General features: G+C 40.9%; 1 protein-coding gene across 1 annotated transcript in view; it reads left to right on the forward strand.

The window, feature by feature from the left end:
* Nucleotides 1-231: 231 nt before the first annotated feature.
* LOC311223743 (palmitoyltransferase ZDHHC17-like) overlaps nucleotides 232-15,202 on the forward strand; it is a gene marked incomplete at both ends in the record, with an annotated part of 67,987 nt that continues 53,016 nt past the window's right edge. The window contains 2 exons of the mRNA XM_084308515.1: nucleotides 232-270; nucleotides 13,148-13,251. Of these exons, the coding sequence (XP_084164641.1) occupies nucleotides 232-270; nucleotides 13,148-13,251 (143 nt within the window). The remainder of the gene's footprint in view (nucleotides 271-13,147; nucleotides 13,252-15,202) is intronic.

Consider the following 15,202-nt stretch of genomic DNA (forward strand, 5'->3'; position numbering starts at 1 on the left):
ATAAATAATAATAATGAATAAAGTTAATTTCTACAGGCCTATACATTTTTACCTATGAGATATTTTCTTGAATCGGAATGAAATTCTGTCCGGAACCAAAGAGCTTCCCATTTGTCTCAACTGGCCAGCATAATCAAGACTTGATATTTAATAAATCTCCTGTTTCAAAGCAGTATTGAACAAATGCTGACCACGCTTAGAAAATGCAGTATATTCTCTGCAATGAGGACCATGGAGAGCTCCCTGCAGCCTGCCATCGGGTCAGTTAATGTGAGCATTTTTGGTTGTCGTGTGGACGGAGAGATGTAATAAAACACCTTTGGTGTGGACAGGAATTTTCTTTTTAAAACAGAGGATTGAAAAAATGCTTTTAGAAATATCTGTGTGGACATGGCCTAACAATATAGTCTTGGTGCCAGGGAGTGAAATTAACTTTTTGACTCACCGGCCAGTGGCGGGTAGATGGGAAGAGTCTACCCGCCAAGCATATTTCTTACCTGCCAAAATTTTTTTGATTAAAAAAAAATATATATATATTTTATATAATTTTTTTTTAAATAAAATATATATTATATAATCATACTTGTAGTTGTATTATCTGCGAGACATCGCCACCACGCAATAAGTCAAAATGCTTGCTATCTGCAAACAGCTCCATTGTCTGTGTGTATACTTGAGTAGCCTCCAGCTCCAGCAAGGATTCTCCGGCCCTGCAGCTAGACCCTATATTCAGCTAGACCCTACATTCAGCATGCAAGGATTCTCCGGCGATGCAGCTGGACCCTATTTAACGTTACGGTTCTTTTGTCAAATCACATTCAACATGCCCTCAGCTAGAATACGCATTCAATCAATGTTATAAGACATTGATATCAGGAGCTATCTGTAGCTACTGCTAGCCCGGTAGATAACGTTAAGACAATTTAGTGTACTGGGACAGATGGATCTAACGTGAGCTAGCTAAGCTAGCTAACGAGGGAACGGAGGTATTATGCACTCGAGCCGACTATTGCTGGAGCATTTGTTGATATCAGCAGCTATCAGTAGCTAGCCAGCTAGATACCGTTAGACAATGCCTCGTCATGTATTAAACTAAAAGTGAATAGTTGACTGGGTCATTGTTTAAACAGTAACGTTAGCTCATGGAGGTCCGATATAGACTAGAGCAGACGGAAGTAAACAAGCCAAATGAGCTTCCGATTGGTCATTTGCTTTATTTCTCATGAAACCAGTCACGTCACTCTACTGTGATTGGACCGTTGACTTGAGTGCAATGTGGGACTTGTAGTTTTTTAACGATCTCGCGGCGGAGAAAAAAAAGACGAGAGCGGCTATAATCTGTACTCGCACAAGAGTATCGTTATGAACTACACGTTTACACGCCACACGGCGGGCAGCCCTCTAATGGTGTTTTCACACCTGTAGTTCGTTTGCTTTGTTCCGATTCAGGGACTATTATGATACAATTGTTGCACTTGATTCTTAGTTCATTTGTGTTCACACGGCTGTGTTCACACGGACCAAAACAAACGCACGCGCGAGCAAACTATCACTCATTGGTCAGATTTTTGGGTGTGCCCCCCCCCCCCCCAACCCTGAATCTCCGCGTTACATTGAAATCGGGGAGGAGAGAGCGGGGGAGCAAATGAATGAATGTGGATGAGAGCCGTGATGTAAGTGGTTGCAGATACGGCTGTGGGGGTGCTAGAGACATGATCGAATAGTCTTTTATGCGCCTCAATCTCCTGAACACGGCGCGAGCCATTCCTAATCGATCAAAACTAAATCGGCAGCGAAAAAGCCCATTTTAAAGCACCTATTATTACCCATGCACATGCGCAGATTGCCCACAGAGTCTGGAGACGCGAGATGACGCACGAATGAATGTGGACTGTTCCATCAGAGGGGGGAGCTTCGGTGGCCAGTGTCCTTTCAGCCGACCAGGATAATGAAACAATGATCCCACTAAATGGCCAGAAGCGTCTTATGGCGACATCTACAATTACCTCATTGAGTCTCCAGGTAGACTAATGTTTATATTTAAGTGCAGCGGTCTGTAGCCACTCACATTACCACGAAGCTCCCCGATGGAACAGTCCACATTCATTCTCTCGGTGAGAGAGAGAGAGAGAGAGAGAGGGAGGGAGAGGGAGAGGGAGAGGGAGAGGGAGAGGGAGAGGGAGAGGGAGAGGGAGAGGGAGAGGGAGAGGGGGAGGGGGAGGGAGAGGGGGAGGGGGAGGGGGCCGGCTCCTCTCTCCTGCGCGCGGCTGACTGATATCAACGACGCAGTGTACCTCATCGCTGCTCGACGTTGACCCACGACGTATTATTATTATTAATTGTGTCGGTTTGTTAAATCGATTGCATTCTCACAGCATACGAGTCCGCTTCGGGTTCGGTTGGAACTGCACTCTCCAGGTGGTCTCGGTCCGCTTGTTTTGTTCCGCAACAGAATGTAATTGCTGTGTTCACATATGCCCAACTGAACCGAAATAAGGGGTAAACGCTCCAGGTTCCGGAATAACAGCTCCAAACGAGCTATAGGTGTGAAAACGGCCTAAGTGTCATGCGCCAAAGGTAAAAACAGACCGCCCCTGGCGGGCGGCAGGCTTTAGTTTCGGTCCCTGCTTGGTGCATATCCGTTTGTTGTAAAGTGAAGGGCTTGTGTTAATCCTACTGTTAGGGGTGGGGGCGATATGGCCAAATCAGTCAATCAAGAGTGTATTGTGCAAGAACATATCACAAGCTCCTCCTTTAAGACAACCTGCAACGACAATCCAAGATTGTAATATCGCCCACCCCCTTAGTCACTGTAGCCTGCCTTGCTGTGTGAATTCCACTTGGTCAATGGGATCAAATTCTTGCGTGGCTTGCCTTGGACTGTCATGTGGTATTTTGTGTCCGAGTTTAGAGGCAAAGCGGTTGCCATATTCCTCAGATGACGTTTGCAACACATGATGATGAAAGGCTTATAGCTACATACATAGATTTGTAAGCTACATAGATCTCTTCTCTTGGGAATAGTCTGTCTCTCTAGTACTGTTTTTAAATCACAGTAATCTCAAATCTATTACCTGTTCAAATAATCCAGGAGTGTGCCTGACATTGTGGAGCATCATCATAAATTTAAGTTTTTATTTTCTTATAGATTCAGCAGCTTGAAATATAGTTTTGTTGAGCAGTGGAAGTCTTACTGTTGTGCTGAGGCATGGCTGGTGGGAGGTATACTGAATATGAAGGCATTGAATGGCATGGATTTTTACAATATCGCCATCCACGATATATATCTTAAAACACAATATACTGTATATTTAATAGTTAATAATAATAATAATAAAAAAAAACATTGCACCATGACTATTGTATTACAAGATGAAGACATAAAAAATCGCATTATAAAATCTGTACTGGAATATGTATATAATATATATTGTGAATGATCTGATCATTTGGTCATATTGCCCAGTTCTATACAGATATAGCCGAGATGTACAATTGATGCTGTAAGCGTCTGAAGTTCACTCTACTGCAAACATTTCACTTCATAACCTGGAGAGATCCTCCTCTCTCTCTGCCCGTGTCCGTCATCCTTGTCCGTGTACTCAAACCTAGGATTGAATATTGAATCATTGAGTCATTACCAGAAGTGGCCCTTGTCCGAGACTGAGTTTCAGATTGTGACGGTCGGCAGCAACAAACTAGGCCCTTGTCCTCCTCACCATTCCCAGATGTTATTTGGCTGAGGGGAGAACAGAACGGCTGTGCAGTCTAGGATTAGAACAGCTACTGAATATACTGTGAATAGAGGTTGGACTGCTTCAATAAATGATGAGCAGAGAGGTCACATGTAGGTCTGTGCTACAAGGAAAGGAGCATTTCTACAGTTGATGATATGGTCTATATATATATTCTGTTAAAATCCAAGTGTTAAAAGAACACGCAAACATTTTGGGAAATTAGCTTACCGTCTTCTCAGAGAGAAAAGAAGATAGATACCAGTTTCCTCTCTGTGCGTTCAGTAGAAAGCTATCTGGCTTCATGTTAGCCTAGCTTAGCACAATGAATGGAAGCGGACAGGTACGGGTAGCCTACGCATTGTCCAACTAACACCTCTCCTGAAGGCTACCCGTACATGTCCGCTTCCATTCATTGTGCTAAGCTAGGCTAACGTGCAGCCAGATAGCTTTCCACTGAACGCACAGAGAGGAAACTGGTATCTATCTTCTTGTCTCTCTCTGGAGAAGACGAGTAAGCAAATTTACCAAAATGTTGGCGTGTTCCTTTTAAGCTTTGGAATGTGTAAAAACTAGGGCTGTCAGTTTATCGCGTTAATTAGATTAATTAATTACACAGCAAATAATCGCGTTATGAAAATTAACTCAAAATTAATTACAATTTTTTTTTTTTTTTTTTTTATTATATAATATTTTTTTTGTATCTCATTCATTCCATAAGCATGTAGAATACACATTTACAGATTTCTTTTTAATATGGTCCATTTGCATGTTCTTGGTATCTGATTCTAGGGACATCTATGAATCTCAGGGAATGTATTCCCAGTGTCAGAAATACTGTGGGCTAGATCCACAAAGAATGGATTGCACGGTGCAAGTTGCACCCTTACTTACAATTCATTATGAATTGAAAATGGGGGACCCTGATGTAAACAAGACGAAAGTCTTTCTCTGGTCTGCATACCCTTAACAATTGTGTGTATTGAGCCGTACTGTATTGTACCCATTCTGCAATCTGTTAATAACATTTTCATTCAATCAATCAATCTGCACGGTGATTGATTGAATGAACATTTTATTTTGAGTAAATTGTAATGAACCAAATGAGAATATCAATAAATTTTTTTTTTATCTTTGACTGTGAATAACACCATGCTCAAATTGACCAGACCTGAAAAATCTAAGCAAATTAATAGATGGAAGATGATTAAACAGAAGGTTTTGTAGATACAGTACTGAATTCTGCCATCCGGACACATGCTATTTGAAATATGATTATAGAATATAGAATATGAGGCATAAAATGGTAATGCGATTAAAATGCGATTAATTAGATTAATTAATTACAAATCCTGTAATTAATTAGATTAATTTTTTTAATCGCCTGACAGCACTAGTAAAAACATAGAGGGGGCGATGCCACACGGTCATATTTTCATATTCTGGAAGTGGTTGGGCTGCCGTTTGTACTGTCCCAATATTCTTAACATGGCTGCTCTCCGTAGAAGTGCTCGCCATATGTCCCACTTAACGGCTTGTATTGACGAAACCCCAGACTGCCTCCTCGTTATTTAAACGGATGAGATTTCAAACCACAGTCGGTGAGTAGTAGTGTTCTAGAGTAGTTAAGACGTTAAACGTATGATATTCTCCCCCTCCTCTCACTTCTGCCTGCTCTGTCATTGAGCACAGTGCCAAACCAGCAGATGTCCAATTAGCCGCAAAATAAATTGCCCAAGCTGCAGTTAGCGCCACGGTTCCAACTGCCATCAGCAGTGTTGGCCACAGAGAAGGAAGCAGGGCTAGAGCAGGTGTCCTTGGTCAAAGGTTATCTCTCTAGAGGTCATGGAGAGAGTGGTTGGTTAAAGTCTAAAGTATCTAGCTTCCTTATTGTGACATTTCTGAGTGGCAGGTGGGGCAAAACGTTGGGAGGAATCTGGTTTAATCATTGAACATGTGAGCAAACATTACCATAACAAAGCAAATGGCTTTTCTAAATATATTTTTTGCATATTCCGTTAAATAGATGAGTGGGAAAGTGATCTAAAACGGTTAAAAAGGCCTTTTTTTATTTCAGCTCTACTTTAATATTTGGGTGTTTGGGATTTGGAGTTGTTTAGTTTTTCAAGATTTGAGAACTTTATAGTCCTTTATTTTCTTTGTCTTGTGTCAGGCTTGTCGTAAAAAAAACAACAACAAAAAACGAGTAATTCTAAAGGAGCACCTCTCAGTACTCAGGACAACAGCTGCTCTGTTTAAAGACATGAAAACATCTTGGCTGTCTGTTTCTCACTGTAAATGGAGAAAACAGCTTTTTGAGTTGAGTCTTTGCGCGGCTAATTCATGAGGCTCTTTTAGAGAGGGAAATTAACATGGTACATATTAATCAGAACGAACCAAATTTGCCATCTTTCATCAATGATAAAAATCAGACATGGTAATTCTATCTATAATCTATTATCTACTATCTGACAACTACTACCACCCTTCCAAACCTGAAAAACTGGTAAATCATCCACCTTGCTCTGCCCCCTCCTCTTCCTCCGCTGCCCACTCCTCACCATGATGTAAGAAGAAGTGCTGGCTTAGCACTTCATACTTGAACTTGAGGTCCCCATAGATGGATATCCGGTTTGGAAACAATTCTACCTGGTGGTGATTTGGTGAAACATGTGACTGGTGAGTCTTCCATCGGGCTGCTTTCAGCTTCTGCTTCTTAGTGTAAGGGGGCTCTAAGGAAAAACCATGGCACTCCGCTGGAAAAAGGTACTTACTTTCACATGAAAATGGCAGGATGTCATTTAGACAAATCAGCATGGTTGTGTCAGTATGTTAGACCTGTGTCAGTATGTTAGGCCTGTGTCAGTATGTTAGACCTGTGTCAGTATGTTAGGTCTGTGTCAGTATGTTAGGTCTGTGTCAGTATGTTAGGTCTGTGTCAGTATGTTAGGCCTGTGTCAGTATGTTAGACCTGTGTCAGTATGTTAGACCTGTGTCAGTATGTTAGGTCTGTGTCAGTATGTTAGACCTGTGTCAGTATGTTAGGCCTGTGTCAGTATGTTAGGTCTGTGTCAGTATGTTAGGCCTGTGTCAGTATGTTAGGTCTGTGTCAGTATGTTAGACCTGTGTCAGTATGTTAGGTCTGTGTCAGTATGTTAGGTCTGTGTCAGTATGTTAGGTCTGTGTCAGTATGTTAGGTCTAACATACGGCAAACGTGGTGGTGGTGTCTGTTTAAAAAAAAATGCCACCACAGGAAGTACATTATTTCTGTACCGAAAGGCCCCAAAAGCCCCTTTCTTTAGCTGAATTCTACATGCATTTGGTGGATGGTGGTTGGCGGTGGTAATGTCGAGCCCTGCAATGACATTACCAGATTATAGGTTCAGTCTGAGTGTGATCTTCAAGTGCATGGTGCTCCGTTTTGGCAAAATTGTCCAATACATTGTAACTAATTAAATATAACGTTATGTGTGGGTTCCACCACCATTTCAGTATCGGTTAGGATTTGGAATATCTTCTAATGTGTGTGCCAGGCATTACCCCTGCACTCATTAAATGTTATTTCACAAACCCTACATTTCCATGTCCCAAAAGTTGCTTTATCGTGAAGTAGATGATGCACTGCTGCACTATCGCCTAATTAATCAAGTTCAGCACATTATCTTTCATCTATCTATGATACAAATCTAAAAAGATAATTTGGATACTAGTGACATTTGAGTTATTCCTATGTCAAACACAGGCACAGTCCTATTTTGAGCAAGACTATATTACAACAATAGGCTGTTTCCAGTAGACGATTGACACAAGCTGCTATTATTCATTTAATTCTTTTAGCCATCCATTGTAATTAGGGATGCTCTGATATTGGTATCGGTATCGGCCGCCGATATCAGTAAAATAGCTGGATCGGGTATCTGTAAAAAAAAAAAAAAAAAAAATTAAATAAGAAATAACCATTCAGTACATTTATATCTGTGTTAATGTGTTACATTTTCACTAAGTTAGGAAAGTAATGTTTTAAGTCAAGCCTGATGTTGCCTTGCACAAAAGAATGATCCCAGTCTCTTCCACACAGTGACAGTGACTGAGGCATACAGTTTATTAATTGAATGAATGAAGTTTATTTTATGTCTTTGTTTACAACAAATCAAAAACACACTTGTGATCCTTTACAATTCTTAAAAACGAAATAATATATTTTAATATAAAAAAGATTAAAAACGTGGATTACATTTTTATTTTTTTACTATTTTGGAAAATATATTATTTTGGACAATGGGTATCGGTATTGGCCGATACCCAAACCCAAGTATCGGGACTGAAAAAGTCGGATCGGTGCATCCCTAATTGTAATAATAACTTTATATTGTATAGCACTTTTCATACAGAAGTTGCAGTTCAAGTGCTTCACAGCAGTAAAAAATACAGGCATAAGCGAGCATAAAAAAGATAGAGGTAGCAAGGTAAGGTAAATCGCAGTGTTTCACATGTGACTTGCAGGCACAGTTTATAGAGGTACCAATGTGTTTTCTAAAGAGGCTGACCCAGCAACACACTGCGGTCAAAACCTTCCCTAAATTTCGGATTATCTGGAAGCCATATATCCAAATTCATCACCGATTGAAATGCATCATGCAATAAATGCCGCCCCCCCCTCCCCCTCACCATGATGTAAGACATGCTCAGCACTTCATACTTGGTCCCCATAGACAGGTTTTCTGTTTTTGACAGAACACGCGATGGTAGTATTCCATGCGTTTCAAAATGCCACCATAGAAAGTGCATTTAAAAAAAATAAAAAATTTGGGGAGGGAAATTGTTGTCGTTACACAACTATCACACCCTATCCCACAATGCCGGGCAATCCCTTTCACACAGACACCGGGGCGATACCACCCTGACATTTTCACTAAACCTGAACCATCAACTTTGCCCCCCCCCCCCCCCCCCCAGCCCTTTCCTACCTTAGTTTCACACAGAACGGCATGCCTGCATAATGGGGTGAGATTGCCGGCTTGAGCGGGCTTTGAAAGGGGTTTATGAATTGAGCCTCAGCTGGGACTGAATCCTGAATCCACTAAAGGGTCCCATCTATCATGTCAGCCGCCGCCCACTGCCCCTCCACACCCCACCTCCTACATCTCCACCCTTCACTCTTCCTTTCACTTCTCCAGCCCTCTTTCAACCCCTAGGCTGGCTCCAGATTACTGCAGCTGTCATTAAATGTCTACCATAATAATCCCTCCATTAACTGTGTCTCAGGCGCCCAGCGACCTGTCATCTAACATAGTGTTGCCGGTGTTGCTTGGTTTTTCAGGCTGGACAGACACCATTACATTACTTCATGGCTCCCGCTGTTGTTTTGCTCTCAATGATGATGATATGTCTGTCTGCACTGTGAGTTTGTTGAAATGACTTCAGTGATTGTGCTGTTGTAATGTTGGGATTAAAGCTAGGATTCGTACCCCATTATCCTGGCATGCCGTTCTGTGTGAAAGGAACGCACCACCAACCCGATATAATATTAATAATAGGGGGAATATTGCTTCCCCTAGGATTTTTTTTCAGGGGGGGTGGTAGGCCCCCAAAACTACTAGTGTTTTCGCGGGGCGTGCGTGTCACTGATACGTGGTGTCAACAGTTCAAGTTCAAGTTCAAGTTTCTTTAATAGTTGTCATACAGAAGTACAGAATACTTTTATACAAAATGCGTCTTACTGTTACGCTCCAGAGACTGTGCAAGACAAGATAAGTATGAAATAAAATAACATAGTATAGCATGTAAATTAGAAGTAAAAAAATGAGGTCACAGTGTTCAATATAGACATATGTACAATGTTCGATGCAGAGTAGACGTAACTGAGTTACCATATAATATACAATACTGTGTAGTGTACTAATATACAATACTATATAGTGCAAGGCAGAAATAGGATGAGGTGCAATTTAGGTACAATTTACAGTAGGTGTACGAGTTGTAGTGCAAATCCTTTATCAATAAATATAAAGTGTGTTTGTGTGATCTAAAGTGTGGAGAGTGGGTGCTGCAGTGTGTTTGTTTGTTTAAGTGAGTGTGTGCGTGTGGGTGTGTGTGCTGTGAGCATTTGATGGTTGTTGCATAGTGTTTATTGTTCGTTTAGCAGCCTGATGGCCTGGGGATAGAAGCTTCTTCTGAGTCTTTCTGTGCTCGCCTTAAGACTCCGGTATCGCTTGCCTGACCGCAGCAGTTCAAAGAGGCAGTTGTTCGTGTTGTCATAGACGTGCGCAGTAAGGCGGTTGTTAGTATCGGTGCATTTCTCTACACTGAGCTGTAGGGCTGCAACGATTAGTCGACATAATCGACGACGTCGATCATAAAAACTCGTCGACGCCGAATTTTTGCGTCGATGCGTCGTATTTATAATTATTATTATTATTATTTCTTTTTCTTATGGTTTTTATTTTTTGCACTACCTATCTTTGTGAAAGTGGCTTCTCAGCTCTGGTCCAGTTGAAGACAAAGCGGAGGAACAGATTGGACATTGAGCATGACCTCAGAGTTGCTTTGTCTACCATCACCCCAGACTTTGAGACTCTTGTCAGGAGCAAACAACATCCCCAGTTATCCCATTAGTTCCCTGGGATGTTAAGCTAAGAAGTCTGCTAAGAAGGATATATTATTTATTATTATTATTATTATTATTATTATTATTATTATTATTATTATTATTATTATTATTATTATTATTATTATTATTATTATTATTATTATTATTATTATTATTATTATTATTATTATTATTATTATTATTATTATTATTATTATTATTATTATTATTATTATTATTATTATTATTATTATTATTATTATTATTATTATTATTATTATTATTATTATTATTATTATTATTATTATTATTATTATTATTATTATTATTATTATTATTATTATTATTTTATTTCATTGTTTTTAGCCCTAGTTGCACTTTTGTTGCAACCCCAGTTATCCCATTAGTTCCCCCAAACTTACTGTCGGTCTGTTATGTTAACACTTTAATCGCCGATGACGTGTTTAGACGTCAAAAATCTGTGATCGAAATCATATTTCTCCTCCGGGGTCCTGAGATATACTGCTGATCTCCACTCAACTCTCTAGCGGTTCAAGAGCGCCATCTGGTGGCCGATCGGCAGATCGCTAACAGGAAGTGACGCGCCAAACAGGAAGTGCTCATCCATAAATCGTCCGGGCACTCGCGATCATTAGCAGGACTCTATCTCAACACACTGGATAATCAATCGCTCGCCCTAACTCAATAAACAACGTTATTTGGACGTATATAGTATTATACAACCTGGAAATGGTTCATCAGGATCAACATCCCATAATTGAAAACTGTCTACTCCACGCTGATCGTCCAACGGCGCGAGGAAGATACGGTGAGTTGTCCAATGATCCAAGGGTTGGTGGTTCGAATCCCGCTCAAGCCCATGTCCATCCCACTGCCGTTGTGTCCTTGGGCAAGACACTTAACCTACTTGCCTCGTATGAATGTGTATGCATGTGAATGAATGTTGGTGGTGGTCGGAGGGGCCGTAGGCGTTGATTATTCGCCACGCTTCCGTGAGTCTACCTCAGGGCAGCTCTGGCTGCAATTGTAGCTTACCACCACCGGTATGACTGTGTATGAACGAATAATGGACTCTGTGAAGCGCTCTGGGTCAGTGAAGAGCGCTATATAAATCCAAGTCATTATTATCATTATCATTATTACAGAGAGTGGCCCGTTCAGCCGAACGCACAATTACATTAGAGGGGGGCTTCCCACTCTCCAAGACATTTACAACAAGCGGTGCATGGGCAAGGCTAAGGGAATAATCAAAGACTCCAGCCACCCAAACAACTGCCTCTTTGAACTGCTGCGGTCAGGCAAGCGATACCGGAGTCTCATGGCAAGCACAGAGAGACTCAGAAGAAGCTTCTATCCTTGCAATCCATTCTTTGTGGATCTAGCCCTGAGACTTGTTATGCGCGATGCTAGTCAGTCTCGGAGTTGTCTTGGAATGGATTTGGTAGTTTTTTTTCTGCGTCTCCGTAGACCGTGCCGCACCACTGTTTTTTAATGTCTTAGTGAAGATTGATTTATATTAAAACCGATTTATGTATAATTTAGCTAGCTCCCCAAACTTGTCTTTTTTTAATAAATTCTTTTTTTTTGTGTAATTTTCGGCAGGCGCGGGGCGTCCCGCAATGGTAGGGGAAACACTGAGTCTAACTCTCGGTTGTCACATGAATAGAACAAAGGCTGACCACATGATATAATAATAATAATAGGCTACATGTTTTACGTGTAATTAATATAATACGTGAGGGCTTCCCACTCTCCAAGACATTTACAACAAGCGTTGCAGGGGTAAGGCTAAGAGAATAATCAAAGACTCTAGTCAGGTCAGGCAAGCGATACCGGAGTCTCATGGCCAGTACAGAGAGACTCAGAAGGAGCTTCTATCCCCAGGCCATCAGGATGCTCAATGACAATAACACCTTGTAACAAACCATCAAATACACTCGCAGCACACAGATCCACACGTACTCACTTTAAATAAACAACTCACTGTAGCACCCACTTTACTCACTTTAGACACTTTAACACACTTTATATTTATTGGTAAAGAGATTTGCACTACAATCCAATCCATACCTCATTGCACCTTACCCTAAGTTGTACCTCATCCCATTTCTGCATTGTACTGTATATTGTATTGTAACTCTGTTACTAATTTTTTTCTACTCTGTATTGTATATTGTATATATGTATATTGATGAACACTTTTGTTTACACTTTGTTTACGTACCTTTGACTTTCTATTTTTATACTTTATCTATTTTTTATCTAGCACACTCTCAGGAGCAAAACAGAAAAAAGCATTCCATATAAAAGTATTCTGTATTTTTGTATGACAACTAATAAAGACACTTGAAACTTGAATTTGAAACTTGAGAAGACACAAAAAAAAGCTCCCAGTACACCAACTGGCGATTTGGAGGTTCCTCTCCTATCGGCTGCCCCGTTACCTACAAGGTCTACCCTACATTTTCAAAAGCCTAGAGGTAGCTTGTCTTGACTAATCTAATCATTGTGAGTTATGTCGCTTTGATAGTATTTTTCATTCACTGTGGCTGATGAGCAGAATTCATCAACTCAAAATGTCAACTCTCTTCTCTCTCTCTCTCTCTCTCTCTCTCTTCCACTCTTCTCTCTCTCTTCCACTCTTCTCGCTCTCTCTTCCACTCTTCTCTCTCTCTTCCACTCTTCTCGCGCTCTCTTCCACTCTTCTCTCTCTCTTCCACTATTCTCTCTCTCTTCCACTCTTTCTCTCCCTCTTCTTTCTCTTTTCCACTCTTCTCTCTCTCCTGTTCTATCACTTCTCAGGAGATAAAGCCCCAGAGTCATTACAACCATGGCTACAGTGAGAATGTGGCACGTAAGAGCCACACGGATGACTACAGCACCTGGGACATCGTCAAAGCCACGCAGTGAGTAACGCATACTCTGTGTGTGTGTGTGTGTGTGTGTGTGTGCGTGTGCGTGTGCACACGTTTCATTTGTGTGTGGTTGGTAGTTTGGTGAGTTTGTGTATGTGTATATCTGGTGAGTTTGTTTATATCTGGTGAGTTTGTTTATATCTGGTCAGTTTGTGTTTATATCTGGTGAGTTGTTTATATCGGGTGAGTTTGTTTATCTGGTGAGTTTGTGTTTATATCTGGTGAGTTAGTTTATATCTGGTGAGTTTGTTTATATCGAGTGAGTTTGTTTATCTGGTCAGTTTGTGTTAGGGCTGTACCGAATGCTTCGAAGCTTCGATCATAATGTTGACATTCGAATTCTAAATCAACATTAGAATGAATTTTTTTTTGTCTATTCAATCTGTTTAAACCAATGGGGGTTTTCTTCACAGTTGCAGTTAAAGATTAGGCTACACTAATATTATAATATTATACTATAAGACGTCACCATCACTTTCATACCAACCGTGCCCTTATTGGATTATTTATGTTGACGAAACTGATGAGTTATATTCATTAAAGAAAGTTGATTTAATAAAAGAAAAATACTAATTTTAATCAGATTAATCACTTTATTCAAATTGAGGATTCAGTAAAAAAAATTAAAATTAAAAAAGTAATAATAATAAAAAAAGGCATTCGAAGCTTCGTTCGAATACTTCAATCGAAGCTTCGAATGTAAAAGAAAATGGTACAGTCCTAGTTTGTGTAGATATCTGCTAATGTGTGTTGCAGAAGCATAGCTCAATCATGCCTATTTATTGTCTCCTATTGGTAGGCCTACTAACACATATAGCCCGAGTGTAACGTTAACACTTTGACTGCAACATTCTACTGCTAACGAGAGACTGTAACACGTCGCAAAACGGTGTTGAAGCAAATGCTTTGTCATATTGGAGGTGCTTCCTCGCTTGTGCAAAATACTCTTGCTGCAGGTATTGCATTTTGATGTAGTCAATCTTCTTTGTGAAGCTCAAGTCAAACGTTCAAGCGCTTGCTGCCGTTAGCCACCGACCGCTCTTAGCCATGGTCCAGAAAAAGTAAACAAGAGTCTATGCTCGGTAATCTCTACTTGCACATGTGCTCCTAACATTTTTAACTATATTTTTTTGTCGCAAATGTGAGTGAAACACTCGAGCACTGTCAAACTCTGCGCCGTTTGAGATGCCTAACCCTGTCCTCTCTGAATCACACAAATGGGGGTGACAGGGGAGGTAGAGCAGTCGTCTGGTAATCCAGAGGTTCCCGGTTCGATTCCCGCTCCTCTCAGGCAGCGTGTTGAAGTGTCCTTGAGCAAGACACGTAACCCTGGCCTGATGAGCAGGTTGGCACCTTGCATGGTTGCCTCTGCCGTCGGTGTGTGAGTGAATGGGTAAAATGTGAGGAACAAATTGTATGTAAAGCGCTATATAAATGCAGCCATTTAGTAACATTTACAAAATACGATATACTAGAGTTGAGGTCTAGTTGCCTTCTCTTTAGTTTAGTGGGAGTGACCGTTCTTGGCTTCTAAACCCATTATTAACTCCTTTTTTAGAAATCAGACCTGAGATCAGATGTTATAGGAACTGAAAAAAAACTCCCCTTATAGCCCCGGTGTTGAAAGTGAGGTTGAATAGAATCTCACACCATGTTTGATGTCATCTTCTGGATCTTCCCCTTCAGTGTCGTTTTTGCATACAGACGTACGAGTCACAGACCTCCTCCTAGTCTGCTGCGTGAAAGAAGAATTTATGTCCGGGGTGTGATTTAGCACCAGGGCCCAGGCCCTCCTCCCACACTGTCGTTTTCTCTTCTACGACTGACAACGGCAGCAGAAATGTCAGCCTAAGCTAATTGCTGCCCCCGCCTTCACTGCCAAATGATTTCCACTCTCCACTGGATGATTTCTACACACACACGCACACACACACGCACACAC

The sequence above is a fragment of the Notolepis coatsorum genome (assembly GCF_963971535.1).
Source record: "Notolepis coatsorum genome assembly, chromosome: 2".
Classification (NCBI taxonomy): domain Eukaryota; kingdom Metazoa; phylum Chordata; class Actinopteri; order Aulopiformes; family Paralepididae; genus Notolepis; species Notolepis coatsorum.